Source organism: Temnothorax nylanderi, unplaced genomic scaffold (assembly GCF_030848795.1).
Source record: "Temnothorax nylanderi isolate EJ_2023f unplaced genomic scaffold, tnyl_v1.0 TNYL_tig0520_pilon, whole genome shotgun sequence".
Taxonomy (NCBI): domain Eukaryota; kingdom Metazoa; phylum Arthropoda; class Insecta; order Hymenoptera; family Formicidae; genus Temnothorax; species Temnothorax nylanderi.
The window spans coordinates 81,528-104,677 of NW_027249582.1; the positions used below are offsets into that span (position 1 = coordinate 81,528).

Here is a 23,150-nt window from a genome sequence, read left to right on the forward strand (position 1 = left end):
AGCGTGATGTGTGTGATGTGGTAATATCGTATTTGTCTCTATTAAACGAAGGTACGGAGGGGACATGGTGTTCGCGAGTACGTTCGACGATCTCGCAATATACCCGGGAAAAAAAAATTATATATAATCATATATAATTATATATAAATGATCATATATAATTATATATAATTATATATGAAAATTGGCACGATATAATTTTATCTGATTATATATAAAAATATATAATTCTACAAATTTTTATATAATTTTATATAATTATATATAACTTTATATTAAGGTTTACTTTCAATTTTTCAAAAAGGATTATATATTATTATATAAAATTATAGATATATAATTTTTGCATTATTTTGCATCAAGACAGTGTTGGGTGAGTCTTGCGTTGTATTGCTGACAAAGATAGATGTCTCGCGGATGTCATGATTTTGCTTCGCAGGAGGCCTGCTTATATTAGCCCCCAACTGAAATTTACTTACGAGTTAGTCTTACCATTATGCGCCGCCTAGTGGCGTCGTTGCAAACTATCACGGAAAGACAGCTACCGCGCGCATGCATCTTTCTTAACTGCATGTACATTATTTCTATATCTTTGACAGATAAAATTATATATAATTATATATCTATCTACATATATAAAGACAAATGTCCTGACTGACTGACTCATCAACGCCCAGCCGAAACCCCTGAACCTAGAAACATGAAATTTGGAGAGTGTATTCCTCTCATAACGTAAGCACCCACTAAGAAGGGATTTTAGAAATTTGAACCCTAAGGGGGTGAATAGGGGTAAGATGTGTTTTCACGACTTTCTCCCTGCTTGGGCCTGATGAGATATCGACTTGGTTTTTGCTTACAAAGGTTACCCGCATACAAGTGTTTAAAAACATAATTCAAGATTTTGCCCTAATCAACCCCTAAAGGGGCAAATCTAAATTCGGGGGTGAATTATAGAATCCTTCACATACCGTAGCGAAGCACGCGGGTGTATCAAGCTAGTTATATATAATTATATAAATTTATATATTTTAGGATTTACTTATTTAGAAAAATTATATATTCATTTATATAAAAATATATTAATATATATAATTATATAAAATTATATATAATTTTACGTGAGGAATCAGATATAATTTTATATAATTATATAGAATAATATATATTTTATATAATTATATATTTTAATATATATTTATATATAATAATATATAAATATATATGTTGAAATTTTCTGATTTATACAAAATTATGTATGCTTATATATAAATATATATAAATATATATACTTATATATAATTATATAAAATTTTATATAATTTTATATAAGGATCTAGATATAATTATATTAAATTATATAAAAGAATACATATTTATATATAATTATGCATAATTTTATATGTTTTTATATAGTTATATATAATTTTTTTTTCCCGGGTAAGAATAGCCGACATGGCCGCTTATCGCGAAAAATGCAGGTTAATCGTCGTTCAGCATGGTGTACGCGACGCTTGCGGAGCCTGCGTTTTCTCGTCGCCGTGTCTCGCGCATGACGGTGGAATTCCTGGAATATCGACCCGCGATCGAGGCCGGCGTTCGAGACAATTTTGCATCGAGGTACACATCGGAGGCATCCGAGTACCGTGCCTTGCCTCTCCTGTAAGTACGCAATGCTTCATATTCGTTCGACACGAGTAATTGCGCTCGCGAATGCGATCGCCATGTCGATGTCGTCCCGTCGAGAAGCTCGCGCGGTTTTCGTCGCGAGCGCGATATACATCCGCCATGTTTCCCGTCGGCGCCGTTTTCCTGGAAGACGCTCGTCGCGGTCGTTTTTTTCGGGTGACGGGACAAATATTTATACGCGAGCGTTACTTCTATAGTAACTAACGATAATTCCTTCGCGTAAACGGGGATATGTAGTAACTCACGATAAATTCCTCCGCATAAACGGGGATTTGTAGTAACTTCGATAATTTGATTCCACGTAAATGAGTTGCACTGTCGCGGTCGCTGATTCGCCGCATGCTATGATAACATCAAAGCGTACGAAGCAATAAACAATAGCCGAAGGCCCGTACTCTCAGCTCACTTTTATCATAAATGCGCGCATTTAACATATAGTTTACGTTACATGTACTGTAGAATCTTAGAAATAAATGCGCGCATAAAAGTGAACTGAGAATACGGGCCGAAGTCTACTACGGCTTGCAGACAATATACCGTTGTAAAATTTGGATGCAGGGATATAAATTTAGTTTACCCCCATGCTATTATTCTTCCCCTTTATATTGAAACATCTCTGAAATTGATTCGCCGCACATAGAGCGTAACTAACGTTTCTTGCTGTTTCTGCACCACATACGTTACTTTCCTTTTGCATCTGCCGGAAATCCGACTGAAGTTGATTAACGATAAATCGGGAAAAATATGCGAAGAATAATGTTTTACTTATTGGTGTTTGCTAACATGAAGAAGATCACCATTAAGAAGTTAATATAATTGTCTTGCTCAATTTAGAAATTAATTGGATCTGAAAATTAAATAATTTTCTTTCGCACGAGCCGAAATAATTAATAAGATATTTTCTTTTTTCTATTATATGCAAAATGAAGATAAACCACGAATAATATACGAATCGCCGGTTCAGATTACGGAAAACTGTGATAAATCGAATGTTTATTTAATACATGTGCTTCGCGGAATTTAATACGGATACCGAGGCATATATATAATGTATTCTATAATATTGACTTTCGCTTACGTTCTTTCGGACGATCGGTCTCGATTTTCTCAATCGTCAACTTGATTCGCGTCTCGCGCTACCGTCGTCGTCGTGTCGCGCGGCTTCAGAATGAATAAGTTACCGTGGTTTTCCGGAATACGGATAAAGGATACGAGCGGACCCTAAATTGTGTAACGCCGCGACGTTTAATTAACGATCTATTAACGTCGCAGTTTATTAACGTTCAACATTGTATTTATAATCATGTCTTGATATTTGGCGATCATGGGTGATAGACACAATGTTTAGAAATCGATGATTTATGATTACAGGTAAGCAGAATCATCTGACAAGCAGCAAGTGTAGCGTCCAGTAGCGTCCACGCGACGCGACGGTTGCTCCTGGCGAGTGAAGTTAGCCGCGTGATTTACAAAATTCTCTCCGCCATTTTAGACTCGCTCATCGCGTCTACCTGCGGACCATCATGGGCTGACGAGCGTCGAGCGATCTGCGACGTAATTCTTCCATCGTCGTGTGATAAAGTAAGAGCTATAACTCAGTCATTTACTAAAATCACTTATTATATTCGCACTGTTAGATTTTAGCAAAAGTATTGTTTGTATCAGTGCTTTATAAGTTTGCTATAAAAATATTTTATTTTACACGATATAAGTCACGCTGTATCGATGTACTGATTACATTTGTAAAAAGTTGGCGTTGTGCTTGTATCAACCCTCATATGCACACGTTTTTTCGGTACTTTCCTAGTGCATACATGGGTCAGTCATGTTCGACGCTAATTTTCTCTACCTTGATGTATTTTAAAAAATCGGGAAAAATTCACAAAACATCTGTCTGCATTGTAGTTGACGATATTTTGATGAACATTGTTTATTTAATATTTTCTGGCAGGCTTACAAGTTTTACAGTTACGAACAGATATCATTTTGGCTCGGACGCCGTTGACTCACGTTTACACACGGAGCGTTAATTTAATTTTATGTACGTTTCTGTATAATGCCTTAAACGTAACTTAATATCTATGATAATAATAATTATTTCTTTATCTTCTGTCAGGGCACTAAGCGCGGTTTAACACAACTTTTGGTGAAAAAGGTGATGGTGCAGCGGTTGGACAGATAGGCAGAAGCATGAAAAGACTTGGAATACAACCTACCGGTATATTTTATTACTTCAGATTTAATCTACACAATACAAACACAATACATATATTTTGTATCATGCATGCAGAAGACTTTTACATACTTTTTTAATACCATCCTTTTTATGCATATAATTTGAGCATGTAATTAGATATATGTATTATAGATTTTTGGTTATACTTTTTCTCAGATTACATGAGGGATATGCTGATATCGGTGCAGCGAGTACTGTAGTTGTGTCAGCTGGATTTTCGCTCGTGAGTGCGCTGACAGAGATGCGACACCGGAGGAGGACCACAGAGAGGAGGAGGAGGTCTGGGAGGCATCAGGTGACGGCGGAGCAACCGTGGGGTGAGTACTTGATTGTTATTCGTTTATTATTTTGCTGTCCTGTGGCGGATTCTGCCATTTTCTGAAGCGCGCGACGTGATTCATTACATTATACTCGAATCATTACTCTTACAATACCGTTCGAGGTTTAAACTCGGCGCAATTTCGCCGGAGTTCGATCTCCGGCGTACGCGAGAAGAGATATTACGTCGCGAACGTGGCGATATTCACACGGTTGTAATATTACTTGTACAATTTTTCGCGGATTAATTATACGAACGATGTTAATGCGTAAATATGCTGCCGCTTGGAGCGGCCGCGATCGTTTCTTGAATTAGTATTTTAAAATCAGCTATGTGTTAAAGTGTAATTCAGTTTTAAGAATTTAACGGGCGCGATAATTATTTACTTTAAGTATCGATTATCTGGCACTGGTTTAATGTAAAAATATTTATGTTTCAGATCAATGCAGTGTTAGCAACTCCGCTGTTGCGCATCGGCCGGTGAGTAATTTTAAAAAACTGTGCTAACTTCGCCAATCTACACACAGAGAAAAGATTTATTCAGAACAAATAAAATTTTGTTTAGACTAATAAATTTTTTTATTTATATATCGGCCTAATAGCATTTTATTAATTTCACGCTTATTTATTTATTTGGCTACATGTTTGTTGCTATAAATAAATATTTTATTAGATACTAAGTTCACATATTTAATGTCAACTTAATGACTTTCTTAGTATCTAATAAAATATTTATTTGTAGCAACAATATTTTTTTCTTTAAATAAAATATATATTTGATTTTCATATAGGTCTATTGTTTTCTAATTTTATGCAAAAATCAAATAAAAAAACAACGTTGCTTAAAATTTGTTTATTTTAACTTAAAACTAAAGAAATACAATTTTTTAAATAAACTTAAAGTATAAAAAATATATAGTACATAGTATAAAAGTATGCAATTACAGTTTTATACAGAGTTAATTTAATAACAAAGCGAAGTTTTTTTAATTATGCGGCTTAAGGAACAGTAATATAATGCTTCTCATTCATGCGTGTTAATTTTCGTCGATAGTTCATCATTACCTATCATTGTCCTGATTGTCAAGATTCTTGAGGTTTTCATCTGCTAGTGTTAAGGGGGATACATTTTTCAATTCCAATTCAGCGAGCACATTTGATTCGTCACAGAATGCACTCGAGTGTTGCTGTTCATAATCGGTCAAGATATTTTCATGTGCATCGATAACTTTAATTATGCATTCAGCCGTATTAGAAGTCGTCGGTGCATTATTTTCGGTTGAAACCTGTACATGGGATTAAAATATTGCGTGATTAATCAGAAAAAGGTCATAAGCGCTGAAAAGTGCGATTTAAGTAGTAAAAGAGCGTATATTTAAATATACATATTTTTGTACGCCAATAGAAAAATTATTGCGAATCACAAAGCCGTATTGGCGTTCGAAGATATTATTTATAAGACAGGCTTGAAATAAGGACTATATGAATACCGACCAATGTCGACATTTTTTCCATTTCTCACATTTTTTAATCGAATAACAAAAAAGGAGTATGTACATAACCTATACATGTGTACGATTGTTAAAATTTATTTGACAACTATCAAAGATGGTTATCACAAATACGATATATAACTGTTTTCAACATTACTAGATGAAAAAACAACGGCAATAATTCGTTGAAGAGAAACGTTATAAGCTTACCTTAGCTTTAAGAGCTTCGACAGCCTTCTTATATCGTAATTGATCACCAATCGAGGCAATTAATAAAGGGAGAATATCCACCGTGATTTCTCCAATTTGGTTAATTCCAATTTTGTTTTCTGCAATCGCAATTATAAAAACATTATTATTAAAACTGATGATCATACATTTCCTAAAACTGAAACGACATCGAAACGACGAAACATTCGAGAAAACTGATTTTATTTAAATACATTTTATTAAAATAAAAAAATTTATTTTATTTTTATAGAATTTTTATTTGAACCACATGCTCTCTCATTTGATAAAAATATTTGTTTATTTGAATAAGATCATAAAGACACGAGATGACGAAAAGCTTCGCATTCGTCATACATTGATCATCGATACATTGTACGAGCTTTCTATAAGTGAAAGAAGAAGGACCGACATAAATTTTTGACTATAAACGACTAATAACCCATTATGATAAAATAACTGTAAAAGTTATTCTTAGTGAAAGGTGATAATAGGGCGCCGGTCATTCGTCACATCTCACATCTCACATATGGGCAATTCCACGTCAAATCGGACAAGATTTGACCTCGTATTTTTTAAATCGATTGAAACTTTTTTTACATAAAATATACATAAAATAAGCAGATACGTATTTTTTTGTTTGTCCGAAAAATTTTTTTTACAAAAGTTATAAACAATACAATTTTCGTCAAAAATGAAGAAGTCGTCTACTTTACAAATTAATATCTCTGGTTATATTTGTCGTAGAGAAATATTCAAAAAAGCATTTTAAAGCTAAGAAGGCAATCTTTGAAAAAAAAATAGTTTAAGTTACAAGATATTGCAAATTCCAATTGTTATAAGCAATTGAAATGTTTAATTAATTTTTTCACTAAAAAGTACCTTTTTAAAAATTTTTTTAATAATGCTATCTTATTCTTTATTTCATTCTGAAAAAGTACACATATTTTTCTTTTTATGGAGAAACGATGGATTCTATTTTTTATACAATTTTAATGACTGAGGCGCCGCGCCGCGTCGCACTGTGCACGCGTCTCTAGTTCGACCAAGTAGCGTGGCGCATCGATGCCGTCGATTATTTCGCCACCTGTATTTTCGCGGCGCCTCAGTCATTAAAATTATATAAAAAATAGAATCTATCGTTTCTCCATAAAAAGAAAAATATGTGTACTTTCAGAATGAAATAAAGAATAAGATAGCATTATTTTAAAAATTTTTAAAAAGGTACTTTTTAGTGAAAAAATTAATTAAACATTTCAATTGCTTATAACAATTGGAATTTGCAATTTCTTGTAACTTAAACTATTTTTTTTTTCAAAGATTGCCTTCTTAGCTTTAAAATGCTTTTTTGAATATTTCTCTACGACAAATATAATAGTACAGTCATTTGGTTGTAAAAGAAGAGGTTACCTGGAAAGTTTTCCGGGAGTTTTGAAAATGGGTAATTTTATATATTTCGATGTGCTCTTTCCGAATTTCAACTTTGCCACCTCGTATCTTTGCCGCTCGCGCCGCCGTATTGGAAAAATGGCGCCTAAAAGCAGTTTTTTGACAATATCTCCTTTCCGACTCATTCCACGATAAAAACATTTATATACAAAATAAAACTAGAGAAAATTTCCTACAATTTATGTAATAACCTTTTTTTTCGTAAAATTAATAGTTTTGGCATACGAGCGCCGCAAAGTGTAGTTCAACACGCGTTTTGGCCTAAAAACTCATTTCCACACCACTTTGAGGTAGAGTAAGCGGCGCGTTTTTTTTACCGTAGTATCCCCAGTAGGCCTAGTCCACATGCAATTCACTATTCTAAAATATAGCGCATTCTTCTTCGCTTCGCTGTTCTTGATGGACCAGGTGTTGCGAGTTCATCGTCATTAGTACTGATCGAAACGTCACAGACCGAAATTTCTTCCACATCATCCGCGATGGGATTATCAGTTTCATCGCAATCCTCTTCGTTCTCGATTTCATCATACGTTTGCTCGAAAATAGTCTCCGTTTCTTCCTCTTCGTCGCTATCTTGTGATGGAACTTGCGAGTTATCACAGGTACCACTACAATTCGTGCATATAACGGAGCACTTTAACCCAGCCTTTCTGCATCCACAGGCTTTCTGACATCTTTTTTTGCTTTTGCAAGAAATAAGTTTTAACAAGCTTTCCTCGATTAAATAATGCTGATGTTGTATCACAGGCACTGAAGGCATGCAAGAATAAAATATGATCTGCGGCTGTTTTATCTATGATACTTTTTATTGAGTATATTTGTTGCGAAATTTTTCCTTTTCCTGGTTTAAGAATATATATGTTTGAACGCGTAGATAGAGCCGTCAAAAGAATAAGAAGATCTACATCTTCGCCGACAATTATTACGAAAGCTCCGGAAAGCTTGTTAAAACTTATTTCTTGCAAAAGCAAAAAAGATGTCAGAAAGCCTGTGGATGCAGAAAGGCTGGGTTAAAGTGCTCCGTTATATGCACGAATTGTAGTGGTACCTGTGATAACTCGCAAGTTCCATCACAAGATAGCGACGAAAAGGAAGAAACGGAGACTATTTTCGAGCAAACGTATGATGAAATCGAGAACGAAGAGGATTGCGATGAAACTGATAATCCCATCGCGGATGATGTGGAAGAAATTTCGGTCTGTGACGTTTCGATCAGTACTAATGACGATGAACTCGCAACACCTGGTCCATCAAGAACAGCGAAGCGAAGAAGAATGCGCTAAATTTTAGAATAGTGAATTGCATGTGGACTAGGCCTACTGGGGATACCACGGTAAAAAAAAACGCGCCGCTTACTCTACCTCAAGGTGGTGTGGAAATGAGTTTTTAGGCCAAAACGCGTGTTGAACTACACTTTGCGGCGCTCGTACGCCAAAACTATTAATTTTACGAAAAAAAAAGGTTATTACATAAATTGTAGGAAATTTTCTCTAGTTTTATTTTGTATATAAATGTTTTTATCGTGGAATGAGTCGGAAAGGAGATATTGTCAAAAAACTGCTTTTAGGCGCCATTTTTCCAATACGGCGGCGCGAGCGGCAAAGATACGAGGTGGCAAAGTTGAAATTCGGAAAGAGCACATCGAAATATATAAAATTATCCATTTTCAAAATTCCCGGAAAACTTTCCAGGTAAAACTACCAAATGACTGTACTATAACGCGGAGATATTAATTTGTAAAGTAGACGACTTCTTCATTTTTGACGAAAATTGTATTGTTTATAACTTTTGTAAAAAAAATTTTTCGGACAAACAAAAAATATGTATCTGCTTATTTTATGTATATTTTATGTAAAAAAAGTTTCAATCGATTTAAAAAATACGAGGTCAAATCTTGTCCGATTTGACGTGGAATTGCCCATATATGTATAAGTTTCGTGCATTTTAGAATTTAGAATATACTTCACAATTGTGAAAATTTCTATGTAGCTCTCCAAGCCTGAATTTTGTAAGAATGTCACCATCTCATGATCCATCTTCACTGTTACAATAACTCTCGAGAAAACTACACTGCACACTACACACGTCTGTACAGGACGAGAAACAAAAAAAAGTGACGGGCGCGCGCGACGCAGCCAGCTATATCTATTAGCAAGCGCAACTTGATTTTACCGACTTGAGTATATTATCTATTTGACCAAAAGAAATACTTATCTAAATTTTCAATTTTAAATATCGCGTTTATTTCAGACCAAAAGAATATTTCTTCATAATAATGCACAGCTATACATAAATAAAATTATTCAGTTGCACCAAGTAGCTCTCATAGTCACAATCTAATAAAAATTTTGTTCGCACAAATAAAAGTATGTTATATTCAAATAAATAGTATTCTAATGTACTTATTTATTTGAATGTAATAAATCATTTCTCTTGGTTGTATACATATGTATTAATTGATACAAGTAATCAATGAATTATTTCTAGTATTTATGTCATAAATTCCCCAAAATTTGTTACTTATTAACGACTGTTATGTTTAAGTAATTACATTTATTAGTTTTGATAAAATAATTTTCTCCTGACAAGTAATTGGGTTTTTGTTTCAATAAAATATTTTCTTGTTTTGGAGATATATTTTATTGAACCAAAAAAAAAATTTATTGGAAGTTATTATTTCTTTCAATTTAGTAATTATATTTCAAGAAAATGTATTTACTTGCAAGAAGTAAATTTTTTTTCCGTGTATATTGTCTAATTATTTAAATGCTTTATTATATATTACACGGTACGTAAAGTGCTGAATGGAACTCTACCACGAATTATACTGATCGTTTAAAGTTTCATATATTAATTACGTTTCCCACAAGGTCTTAGTTCGCGTATCGCTAAATGTCTGCAATTAAACGCAGCTATATTACGGGATTAATGATTAATGTTTGCTTCGAATTTTAATACCGTCCCAGTAGTGCGATTCTGTAACTCGTTATGAGGTATCGACTATCGTTGCGCAGATATTTTATATGGTAAAAAAGCTGCGCAATTGTCGTTATAGCTCATAACGACGGCATAACGAGTTACAGAATTGCACTACAGTGCGGTCGAATCTACACGAAAGAATCTACATAAAGAAGTCATATACATATAGATTTGGGGAAATCGCTGTATTTTTTTCCTATTTGCCGTTTGCGTTCGTCGCCAGGGAGCTTTTCTCGGAATTCAAACGCTCGAGGATCACCCCATTATTTGGGCCAATCGCGTGTTATCGCGCGCGTAGTAATTTCGGCAAGTACGCCGCGCCCCGCGCCCGGCCGCGCGAAGGAATGTAAGGGGTGGGGGACAGTTCCCATCAGGACACCGCGCGGTACGGCTGCGACGTCGCGACGCGACGTGGATCCTTCCGACCTTCGATCAGCTTCGATCGTAATCGACGTAATCGTATTCGGTCGCGAACGAGCGTGATGTGGTATCGTATTCGTCTCTATTGAACGAAGGTACGGAGGGGACATGGTGTTCGCGAGTACGTTCGACGATCTCGCAATAAGAATAGCCGACATGGCCGCTTATCGCGAAAAATGCGGGTTAATCGTCGTCCAGCATGGTGTACGCGACGCTTGCGGAGCCTGCGTTTTCTCGTCGCCGTGTCTCGCGCATGACGGTGGAATCCCTCGAATATCGACCCGCGATCGAGGCCGGCGTTCGAGACAATTTTGCATCGAGGTACACATCGGAGGCATCCGAGTACCGTGCTTCGCCTCTCCTGTAAGTACGCAACGCTTCATATTCGTTCGACGCGAGTAATTGCGCTCGCGAATGCGATCGCCATGTCGATGTCGTCCCGTCGAGAAGCTCGCGCGGTTTTCGTCGCGAGCACGATATACATCCGCCATGTTTCCCGTCGGCGGCGTTTTCCTGGAAGACGCTCGTCGCGGTCGTTTTTTTCGGGTGACGGGACAAATATTTATATGCGAGCGTTAAGGTAAACGTCCCAATAGCGGACCATCTAAGACGCCTGGAAAATTGAAATGGAATTTTTATATATATTAACAAATCTTATTTATAAGCGGATACGACGAAACGAAAGCTTGGATTCTCTAGTTTCTGGAAACCATCCAATAATTAGTTCCATCGGTAATAGTTTATTTGATTTTTTCGGAAAATGCGAGAAAAAGAAATGTCCCAGTATTCGGCCATCAGTTTTTGGTTATGTCCCGATACCTGGCCACTCGATGTCCCTATTACCAACCAGTCGCAGATGAAAGCAGAGACAACTTTTTTTATTTCATTCAGTATTTCTTTATTAGTAAGACTATGTAACTTTTCGTAACTTTTCGTAAAATATCTTCGCCTTAGGTAACACATGCAGGTAACATATAGCAACAGTTTGTAAAATATCTTTGCTTTATCATTTTTGTTTTTCTTTTTTCAGTTCTTTTTGCAGTTTTTTCAATTCAGCCAGCTGCCTTTTTTTCTCTTCTCGTTCCAGCTTCTTTTGTTCTTGCGCTCGCTTCTTCTCTTCTTGCACACGTTTCTTCTCTTCTTGCATTTCCTTCCTTCTCTTTATCCTATCTTCTTTTTCACGTAGAATGTTTCTTTTTTCTCTTATTTAGATTTTTCGTATTCCACCCACTTATCGGAAGTAGCCACAGTGGGAGGCTTGGGACCGTTGAGGGGCCTCTTCCTTTTTTTGTTTGGAAGATCCGGAGGCCAAAATAGGGCATCTTTGAACGGATCTGGAGTACCTTCGGGGGCTCTGCTGTCGAGTCTCACGCCTGCTGCAAATCAAAAGACGCCAAATACAGGAAAAATTCAAACATTTTTGTACTTTTGTATTTTTATACAAACCTGCGCATGGTTCATTTTCCGAAACAAATTGTTCGGTCTCCAAGGGATCAGTTGCGCATTCGATTTTGATTGCGTCGCCGAATGATTGACCAGCACCGCTATTTTCGTCAAGATTGATCGTTGCCAGAGTCCCATCGTGTTCGACCGCCAGCACAACGATGCTTTGATCTGCCCCCAAACTCAGACTCTCATTCGCCGTAATTATTGCAGCGCATACCGTCGGGGTTCCTCTACCGTCTTCGGCCGTCGTTCTCTCGGCGTCCTCTAACTTTTGATCGTCGCTTGGTACCGCTGCATCGTCGATTGTGCCCGAATCTACACTCATTTTTTCGTAGCCTATATATACAAACACAAAAATATCCAAAACAAACTAAATAAAGTTAAAGAAAATGAACTTCGCGGAACCACGACAAAAAAAGAGCAGTCAAAATCAATTTTCCTAAATTGTCTTTTTATACCAGTGACTCCCTTCATTTGCAACCAAAACGCAAAAAGTCCTCGATTTTCTACCGCGCCAAAAACCAATACGCTCCGATTCGATAAACTGGTAGTAGACCGGCTGGTAGCCGCTCTTCGAAGAATTTCAGAAACTCCGCCGATTTGGTGTCCTCAGCCTGACTCTCGACTTCGTTATCTTCCTTGGATTTTCGTCCTTTTCTAAGGACATCAAAATCGACGGCATTTGCCGAAAACGGGAACAATCCACAAGACGCGAAGCCTCGAATAATTGTTCCCGTGAGATCCATGCTGTCGATTGCAGTTTTCAGCACTGGTGCAAAAATATCTTTTGTTAGACGATCTCCGTCGTGGTCAAGTCTCCACTTGTTGACTGTTTTTTTCCATGACGATTTCAGCGGGTGAAATACCGCGACATCCAGGGGCTGCAAAATATGCGTAGCATTCGGGTACAATGCGATCAGTTCGATTTGATGATCCCTGCAGAACTCGCTCAGAGGCATCGTACAATGCGAAGAATGGCCGTCGACATAAAGAACGACGGGAAACTCGACGTTATTTTCTTTCAACCATGGGTAAAAAACGTTTGCGATATATTCGTAAAACGTCTCGGCGGTCATCCACCCCCTTTCCGATATACCGATGCTCCAACCTTTAGGGACGTTTCGAACTACGCTCGCCGGAATTCTCTGGTACCAATACATCACCATTGGTGGGACCATTACACCCGCCGCGTTAACCATAAAGAGAACGGTGAGGCACTCCTTCTCATCCCCATTGACGACTTTATAAACCGATCTCGCACCTTTTCTTGCAATCACATTCTCGGCCTTCGGACATAGGAAGAATGCACTCTCGTCGCAATTGTAAACTCTCGAGGGATCAATATTCAACAAGTTCTGCGTTGTTAAGTAGCTCTCGACCTCGGCGAACCAATTTCTGAGTCTTTCTTCCGTCGCCGAAGCACGACTATAACTCAGATTTTGAACTATTCTTTGGCTAAGTTCCGGGTGACGACGGAGAAACGCCTCGTACCAGTGACGGCCGGGACGATTCTCTTTGAACGGCGTTGGTCGTTCGAGTCTCACAACCAATCGTGCAACACTGTCACAGAGCTGATCCTTGGATATCGGGAAACCTTTTTCACTGACATGAAAGATCCACTTGACAAGCTGGTTTTCTTCTTCCGCAGACAGAATACTAGGCGGTCCCTTCTTGACGAATTGTGAAACACCTTGTTTGTGCTTGATATAGAGAGTGCTTCTCGGAACGTTGTGCATTTTACTCGCAGTCCTCAGAGGCACGCCCATTCTTACTGCATCGAGAGCAGTTTTTATCGACGATTCTGCATACTTTTTTGTTTTCGACATGATGCCAGCGTCTATAGTAACATAAATAGATACTTACATACTTGAAATATTCTTGGAAAGACTTTTTGCATAATGCTCGATTAACCTAAATTCACGATTTGAGAGGTTACGTTCAAGACTTTTCCAATGTAAACAATCTGCTGACTACATAATAGCAATAACGAACTCGTTCGACGAAGCCAAATTTGTAAAATGTTAGATATCATACTTACTGCGAATAATCGCCTCAATTTAGCGTAATTTTAAACACACTTTAAGCAGTAAACAATGCCGCGCGTCAATGGTGATCGTTCTTCCATCAAGGTTATGGCCGCTGAGTTCGTTGCGTCCGGCAATTGGGACATTACCCGATCGCCTGGTTGTACCAGTATCCAGCCACTTGGTTCGCTATTGGTATACCATACGGTTGAAACGTCCGAGTATCCAACCATGCAAATTAACAATTTATCGGCAATTCTAACTAAATTTCGACCCTAGATTTGCATTCTCTACATCTTCCTTAATATAAAAAGCTATAACTTGTTCAATATATATAAAAAATGAAGGCGACATAGTTACAATTGAACTTCGTCAATTCTTAACAAACTGGCTTACAGATGCGCTTCGTTTCCCGGGGCAGCGCGTGCACTCTCAAGAAACTCTAAAAAATTACTACAAAGAGCGCAAGGATTATTTTAACCGTTGTCCTATGCATAGATTATAAATCGTAGAACTCAATTAAGTGGTTATTTATTTATTTTTATCGAAAAATCTCTTAATTACGTGGAATATTCCCCTTAGTGGTTGGGAACTGGGACATGGTTGGCTATTAGGACGTTTACCTTACTTCTGTAGTAACTTACGATAATTTCTTCGCGTAAACGAGTGATATATTATATATATATATATATATATATATATATATATATATATATATATATATATATATACATACAATAATACAATATGTATAATTATGATTTACCTTAGTTTCAATTCACAAATTAATATTGATTTGTAAATTAAAGCTCTGTAAATTGGAATTCACTATTGATTTGTGAATTACACCGACTTTAAATCACGAATCAAATTCGATTTGTGAATTAAAGCTCTGTAAATTACAATTCACTATTGATTTGTGAATTACACCGACTTTAAATCACGAATCAAATTCGATTTGTGAATTATATCAGCTTCAAATCACGAATCAAATTTTAATTATCAATTAAAGCCTGTGTAATTCACAAATCAAAATTGATTTGTGAATTAAAGCTTATATAATATATAAAGCTTATATAATTAATAATTTAAAATTGATTTTTGATTTATTCGTAAATTAGATTAACCTTTAGAGGCCGGGAAAAAGGACTTGAAGAGTTTTTTTTTTTTTTTTACTATTTTTCCCTTATTCAACACACAAATTTTGCCTGAAAACATCAAATAGCTTGTGTTTTTTGGGTGGTCGATATTTCGACCACTCCCGGCCTCTAAAGGTTAAAAATTGATTTAACTATTTGATTTAACAACCTTGATCTGCGCTTAGTATATGACACTTAGCGAGAAGTGTCGCGCTGATAATTTTCCACGGTTCTAACGATTATTTTCACCAATGCTGGGATATTTAAGACCTATGTCTGGACACTAATATCATTTTAGTTTTTAAATAAGTATAACGCGAATTAAAATCGAAGATAAAAATATAATACAAAAAAAGTATTTTTATCTTTGATTCTTTGATTTTAATTCGTGTTATAACTTATTTAAGGACTAAAATGATAAAAATGTCCAGACATAGTACGTGTCCAGACATTGGTACATTTATCTGAGGGTTAATAATTGCTAAAACTGTGGCGGATTTTCTATCAAACAGACGTGCGCCTTTAAGGCATCGCCGAAGTACAAAAATCTGTCGTCCATCCGTCGCGACTGGCGTCGTCCATTAATTAAAAATCCGTCATTAGCTCTCGCGACATAAGAACTTTCATATTCACTTACGCGTTTCTTGCGAATCCACTCTGCGCAACAGGTTTTCATACCGTCGGCGACGATACTTCCTCGTTGCACCTAAATGTTCCAACAAGTGATTTTCGTCCACAACGCTCGATGGCACGACGTGAAATCCACGACGAGATCTACGGAACTGTGAAGTTAGTCTGACATTCTACAAACTTCAGAAAAATACTAAGAGTTCTAATAGCACTTCATAGTTCTAAAGTTTTTGATAAAAATTAAAGAGTTCCGCATTCTTTATATTATAAAAAATCGAAATTGAAGAAATGTGTTAACTTTGCGAATATAGTACGATACTCTCTCCTCTGAAATAGGGGAGACTGAGGCTAAATGGCCAATATTTCAGGATTTCGAAGTTACAACTTCTCAGACATTTATTGTTATAGCTGACTATACAAATATGATAGAGACAACTTTCTTCTATGTGATAATGCCAGTTACGATCTTATTAACTATATATTTTATTTTGTAATAATTAAAAGACGAATATGCAGCAATGTAGCCATCTTGCCCTGGTACTGGGTTCAGTTGCCCAGTGGCACAGGGTAAGAATGCTACATATAAGGCCCTATTGTTTTTAGCTGAACTTTTCGCATGGTTCATCTTTTCTGTTTTTTCTTCAACGTAAAGAAAAAAGAGAAAAGATAAACCGTGAAAAAGTTCAGTTGAAAAGAATATAGGTCTATATATAAAATACACAAATAATCTGCACCTTGAACAAAGTGTTATCCAGAGCTATTTTGTAATAAATAAGCTTTTTTGTATTTGTTTTACTTTAGAAGAAAGTGCAAAGACATTTTTAATAGTCAGAATATAATGATTTCTGTTTTTAGTTATGTTAACGTAAATTGAATTTCATGATTAGGATAAAGTTAGGTTAGGATGTCATAATCAAGCAGCAGGACATCTAAACACGTTTTAATGACGTATTGTTGACGTTAGAGACGTCGATAAGACGTTATTAACACGTTATTCGATGTCACTCTGCTACCTGGGATTAATCATGTACTAAACTAAACTACTAAATTACCCTAATGATCTCTTTGACACATAAAGTTGTATCTTTTTAGAACTATTTCTAACGGGACGTCTATATAAAATAACATAATGAGCTAAGGCTATTATGCCGGTCTGTTTATCTAAAAAATGATTGAACAAATAAATCATACAATCAGGTGTCACGTATAAGCTTTACAGGAGGAAGGAAGTTACAAGAATAAGAACTTTGTGTAGAAAATATATATTTATCAATCTCTTAACTTATAAAATATAAATCTTTGAGGAAAAACACCTTCTAAAAGACATGTACGTAAAACAAGAAAATTCAAATTATATTATTGAAGATGCACGCGCAACATGTAAAACAAAAATAAAAAAATTATTCATCTTTATCATAACAACCATATCATGGTTATAACAATCTATAACATTTTAATAAGATTTTAATCAGAACAATTTATGCATAAGTATTGTGCATTAAATTTTGCACAAGTTTTGTGTGCCCACTTTAAACATGAAATACATTGCAGCCATGGCTCTTTGCTTTGCAAATATTTTCGGCCACATTCTACACAGGCATTCATTGTCATTGTTATTTGTAGTGTTTAATTGAGTATTTAATGCTTTAGCTGTTTTCTATCTTTTCGCAGCTAAAAAAAAGTTTTAAAAGAAATTATATTTTCAAAATATATATTATACAATTAATCCTTTAAGATTCCTGGGCTCTGTCCCGACACATCTCATCATGAGATGTGACGTCAGAAACGAGAAATGTTGAGAATTGACACGTTGAGAATTCTTGCGTAGTATTTTTAAATAAAAAGATATTTGCTTAAAATAACACTACAGATCACTTCAGCACACTTCGAAAATACTCCGAGTTGAAGTTAAGTCTACCCCTTTCCTTTGACAGTTAATAAACAGCCGTAAAATGAATGTAATACGAAATCTAGTCATGCGCCTGCGCACAAGCCTGCATCGTATCACATTTGTTTTACGGCTGTTTATTAACTGTCAAGGGAAAGGGGTAGACTTAACTTCAACTATAAAACATATTAATACAGTCTATTATTCACTTACATCTGCTACCGAAATTATATTTTCTTCATGAGTTGCTGCATTTCCTTCTTGAGATGGGGCAGCTCTGTCTGTCACTTCTGATGGGGCAAAGTCAATGTCTGTAATAATTTAATTGTTGTACAATAATTGTACAACATGTAATAATAATTATTGTACAATAAGTTCTCATTAATTATTGAGAATTATTAATACATTTATTTTATGTAATTCTTTAATAAGTTGTTGAATGTGTACTTAATCATGTTGACTCGGACTTATCAACTCAGATGTATTCTTCTTAAATGTTGTTTTAAATTCCCATGCAGTGGTTTTTAAATAAGATATTATTGAAACACATTTATTACATTTTGCCTCATATTTTGGTAAGTCTGTGAAATATTGCCGCAGCTTGTGAGGTATTGTGCAGTTTTATCGGGAGTCATGTTATGTATGTTTAGTAAGTGTATTCTTAAATTTGTTAGAACTGCGGTTGGCGAAGGTGACCGAATTTCTTCTCCACAATACTTGCACTTTGCGAGCAAACGTTTCAATTTTTCGAAATGATCCACGCCTGCGTTTTCGTTGCTTCGGTAATTCCATTACATCCGTTCTATATTGCAGGATGTCTGTTACTAAATGGTAGAGAAATGATCTCAACAAGCGTTTGAAAAACTGCTTACAAGAGTTAAAGAGACAGTGGTTGTTTTATTGACAATATATGTATGCAAATACATGAATATGTATTTCGAATTTGCCTAACTATCAAATCGTACGGCTCTATCTTTGTTTATTCCATCACTAATTTTATACTTATGTTAAAACACATGTGGCACTTACGCATGACCATTTAAAATAGCAAAGTTGAGTAGACATTCAGTAAAAATTAAAATCAGTTTAATTTATGAAACGCTCTCTTATAATATTATATTTTTTGACTTGTATATATCCTTTTCTTTTTAAGAAAATAATATGATATATAAGTAAATATAAGGAATACATATAAGTAAAGAAATTTTAAAATATTAAACAAGTTTTAGAAAATTGTTTACAAAATATTTTCTTAGAAATATGAGTAGACTATAATTCGACCGTCAGATTTTTTAAAATTGTGATTTTATTAAAAGTTTAAACAATTAAATTTTTGAAAAATACCGGCTTCTTCTAAAAATTAAAACACTTAGGATGCACGTCAAAACCACTTTACAACGAATGATAGACTCAAGTAAAATTTAATTAATTATTTAATAATATTTATTTCTGCCAATACAGGATTCTGATGTCGACAATTTTGTGAGTTACATGGCATTTGCCACTAGAGATACAATTTTCTGTACTTAATATAATTGCCCTTCTTTCAAATCTCTCTTATTCTTATGCCATTAAATTATGTTTATAATTTACATTGGAGTAAGAAAAATATATTTGGTGACTTCTCATTCTTTTCCTCACTTTAATATCTTTATTAAAATACTCTGTCAGATTAATTTTTTAAGCCATATAAAGTAAATGTATCAACCCCGGGACATTAAGACCTATGTCTGGACACCTTTATCATTTTAGTTTTTAAATAAGTATAACGCGAATTACAATCAAAGATAAAAATATAATACAAAAAAATATTTTTATCTTTGATTTTTATTTTTTGATTTAAATTCGCGTTATAACTTATTTAAGGACTAAAATGATAAAAATGTTCAGACATAGGTACGTGTCCAGACATTGGTACATTTACCTTATATTATAGAGCAAATTCAGTCATTTGCGCTACTCTTTACCGGTGCATATGTAAAAGTACTATAAATAAAGTTCCTAAAAGACATCGATATAAATATATTTTTAACTGATAAAACATCACACGTTAATATTATAACATTTTTAACACATAAAAAATCAAATATTTTATTGATCAAAGCGTTGATATTTTTCACATAGATAACTTCATGTATACCAGTCTTTGTAGTTAGTTAAAGGAGAGTTAGTGCATATTTGAGATCGTGATATTTATCTTTGCCGAATTTACTCTGATACAACCATCGGGCGTGGCTTAATTTTGATCAGATTACTCTTTAAAATGTCATAGAACATAGTCGTAGCAATGATTACATTATAAATTTATCGAAAATTATTGGCTATACGGTAAATGTTACATCAATTGGTTGATAAAATTACATCGATGTGTGTCCGCGACATAGTTCCGCCGAAACGCACATTATTTTTATTGTGCTGTACCTTTTCTTCAAATTACTTTGTAAAAAGTGTATAACGCTAACAATGAGAAACATAAAACTTATATTACAATTGTAATACAATTTCATAATACTTTGATCACATATATATGAATGTGATTCCAGTCAATTTCACAAAACACCCAAGAACATTTTACTTTACACACATGTAGCTATCGTTTGACGAAACGAAAAAAAAATTGAGGCTCCGGTGATGTTTTGAACTCAAAATATCGATTGATCCAAAAAAATAGATCTATCTTTTTGTTATAAACAAAAAATATTCAACGTATTGCTTTTTTTTCGTGTTTAAAGAGCAATTAGAAAAGGAAAGAGATTGTGTATTAGTCGACATCTGTGGTAGTAGTTGGTGTGTTAAATATAGTACGGTGGAGCTGTCATAGATGGCGGCAGTGGTGCCGTTACCAATTTCATCTGCGAGATTATGTATTCATGCGCGCGCGGCGCAGACCGCGTTGCAACCCAGAGACTGATCACGCAGCGAAGGCGTGATACAGCGCATGCGCGAGTGTGCCGGTACGTGCGTGCGGCTTGACGAGCGGGTATTCGTTCGTTGTTCGTCCGTCGTCACTGATCTCTCGTGTTTCCTATAGTCGTGTTCGATCGCTACTTTTCTTTCTTGCGAGACAATTCACTTTCATTGAGTCGAGAATTGAGATACGTTATTGTAATCGTCACGATATTTTGAGTTACTGTACAAAAACCGAGAGTTATTATCGTCGGTCAAGGCGGTTGCGGTGTTGCCGAGAGGAACAATAACCAAGGTCCGAGCTACGAAAAAGAAGGACGATCGTCGCCATTACGACGTCGTTACCCGAACAAGAGACGCTGCCGCCATTGCTGCTTCGTGTTATCGCACGAAGGAAGAGAGCCGCCATTACAGGAGGAGAGAGGACATCCTTGAGAGCTGGACGATGGATGCCCTTACGAGGGTGAAGCCCGCAATCTTTTCTTAGAGAAGGCTGGATCGAGGTATGCTTTTGCGAGGGTGAAGCCTGAGATCCTTTCTGCAAGAAGTGCTTCCGTTATCGGAAGCATTTGCTGTTTACAGAATTCGCGAGAGAACGATGCGAGGAATACTTTCTCAACAAACGAGAAGTCGTGGACTGTTCAAATCCAAGCTACATTCTTCTGCAAGACTGAGCTCAGTATAATTCTTTCTCTTTATCTTTTCTTGTGGTTGCAACCCGAGTAAATAGTTAATGATCTTTTCTGTAAATAGCTTAAAGTCACATTGTCGAGATTGATTACTAAAAGAGAAACGTAATTACGATATTCATTTGAATCCTGCGTTACACTTGCGTTTATTGCGGTTCACAACTGCTATTATTGATACTTCTTGCGTTGATAAGATAAAACTTATTATCTGCGTATTATTAATTATTACTTGATTGAATTATCTCTTCATCTTTAACTGAGTTCGATTATTACACGCTATATTACTTATTGGATATTATTCTTTTATTGCTTGAATTAATGCGTCAATTAATATATGAAAGTGCGTTACATTTGACTTGTAGAATTCGTATTATATTCTTTATATGTGTCTAACATGAACGATCCTTTTTTGAGATAGATTAATTCTGGATTACACTTGACTACGTCAAGATGTTCAAAATATGAGCAAACATGATGTCTATTTTCTTTTGATGAGCCTTATTATTTTATACAGGATTATAATATTAATTTATGCTCAAGAAAGGATTATTCTTTACTGATTATTCTTATTTATTGTATTTTATGCAGCTGATTATTTTGTACGAAACCTGATTATGCTACTTATGTATCGATTATGAAACAAACCTACTTTTGTGATACGAGTTAGTTCCAAATACACAATCTCTTTACATTCGAATTCACGAGTAGTGTGTCGTTTCCTATTCTAAATCTAGAGGCCAGGCTTATGCGTAAGCTTGTAATTAAACATTGGTCCTTCGAGCCGGATGCCTGAATTCGGATACAGAGATTAACGTAGAAATTAATTCTGAGTTCTGAATATTGCTACCATTACATGTGACGTCCGGATAAGGGAAACGACACATCGAGTTTCGCGAAAGTTTACAGAGACATTTGAAAAGCATTCCGCCAGAATCGTTTCGAGTTTAACGTCAATAGATATCTATAATCAGTTCAATGTATTCGATAATCGATCAAATCAACCAACAACTCGTGTTGAGTAGTTTCATAGCTACCGCTTATGATAATTTTGTCAAAAATGAGCTCTCGGGAATTACGAAACAAAGAATAGATAGTTGCCTTTCCTCCCTAGCTGAGAATTGGAATAGGTTCAGTTTAACTCATGGCGCTATTATGCTGGCTGTTGACAAACTCAAAGAAGAAGGCAAACAATTGATTCGAGCGCATTCGTATTTTACTGATCAATTATTTTCCATGACTTACATGGATTACATAACAGCAGTTGAACAGATTAAGTCTAGTATCAGTACAGAACAACAAGATTTGACAAGGTCTTTTTCTACACCATCTCGATCTCAAGATATTCCTGTACCTAACGTTTCTCAATATCAGCATACGCGTCTCCCTCGAATTAACATTCCGAAGTTCGACGGTACTCCGTCAGAATGGCTCAATTTTAGAGACTTGTTCGCTTTTTTTGTTCTATCCAATAAGAGTTTGACATCAGTCGAGAAGTTGCAATACTTGAAAACAAGTTTAACCGGTACCGCGGCTTACTTGATAGAGAATATGACACTCATTTCTGAAAACTTACCCAAGGCGTGGGATTCATTATTGTCATTTTACGATAACCCTAGA

General features: G+C 35.6%; 1 protein-coding gene and 1 long non-coding RNA gene across 2 annotated transcripts; one reads left to right on the forward strand and one right to left on the reverse strand.

The window, feature by feature from the left end:
* The first annotated feature begins 3,077 nt into the window (after positions 1 to 3,077).
* Positions 3,078 to 4,233, forward strand: LOC139783597 (uncharacterized). Its single transcript, XR_011721323.1, has 3 exons — positions 3,078 to 3,267; positions 3,803 to 3,904; positions 4,079 to 4,233. It is a non-coding gene; the product is annotated as an uncharacterized lncRNA (long non-coding RNA).
* A 7,247-nt stretch (positions 4,234 to 11,480) lies between these two features.
* On the reverse strand, positions 11,481 to 14,084 carry LOC139783604 (uncharacterized). The gene has a single exon (XM_071722759.1). The coding sequence runs from the start codon at positions 14,080 to 14,082 to the stop codon at positions 12,763 to 12,765; it is 1,320 nt and encodes a 439-aa protein (XP_071578860.1). The 5' UTR covers positions 14,083 to 14,084; the 3' UTR covers positions 11,481 to 12,762.
* Between the last annotated feature and the right edge of the window lie 9,066 nt (positions 14,085 to 23,150).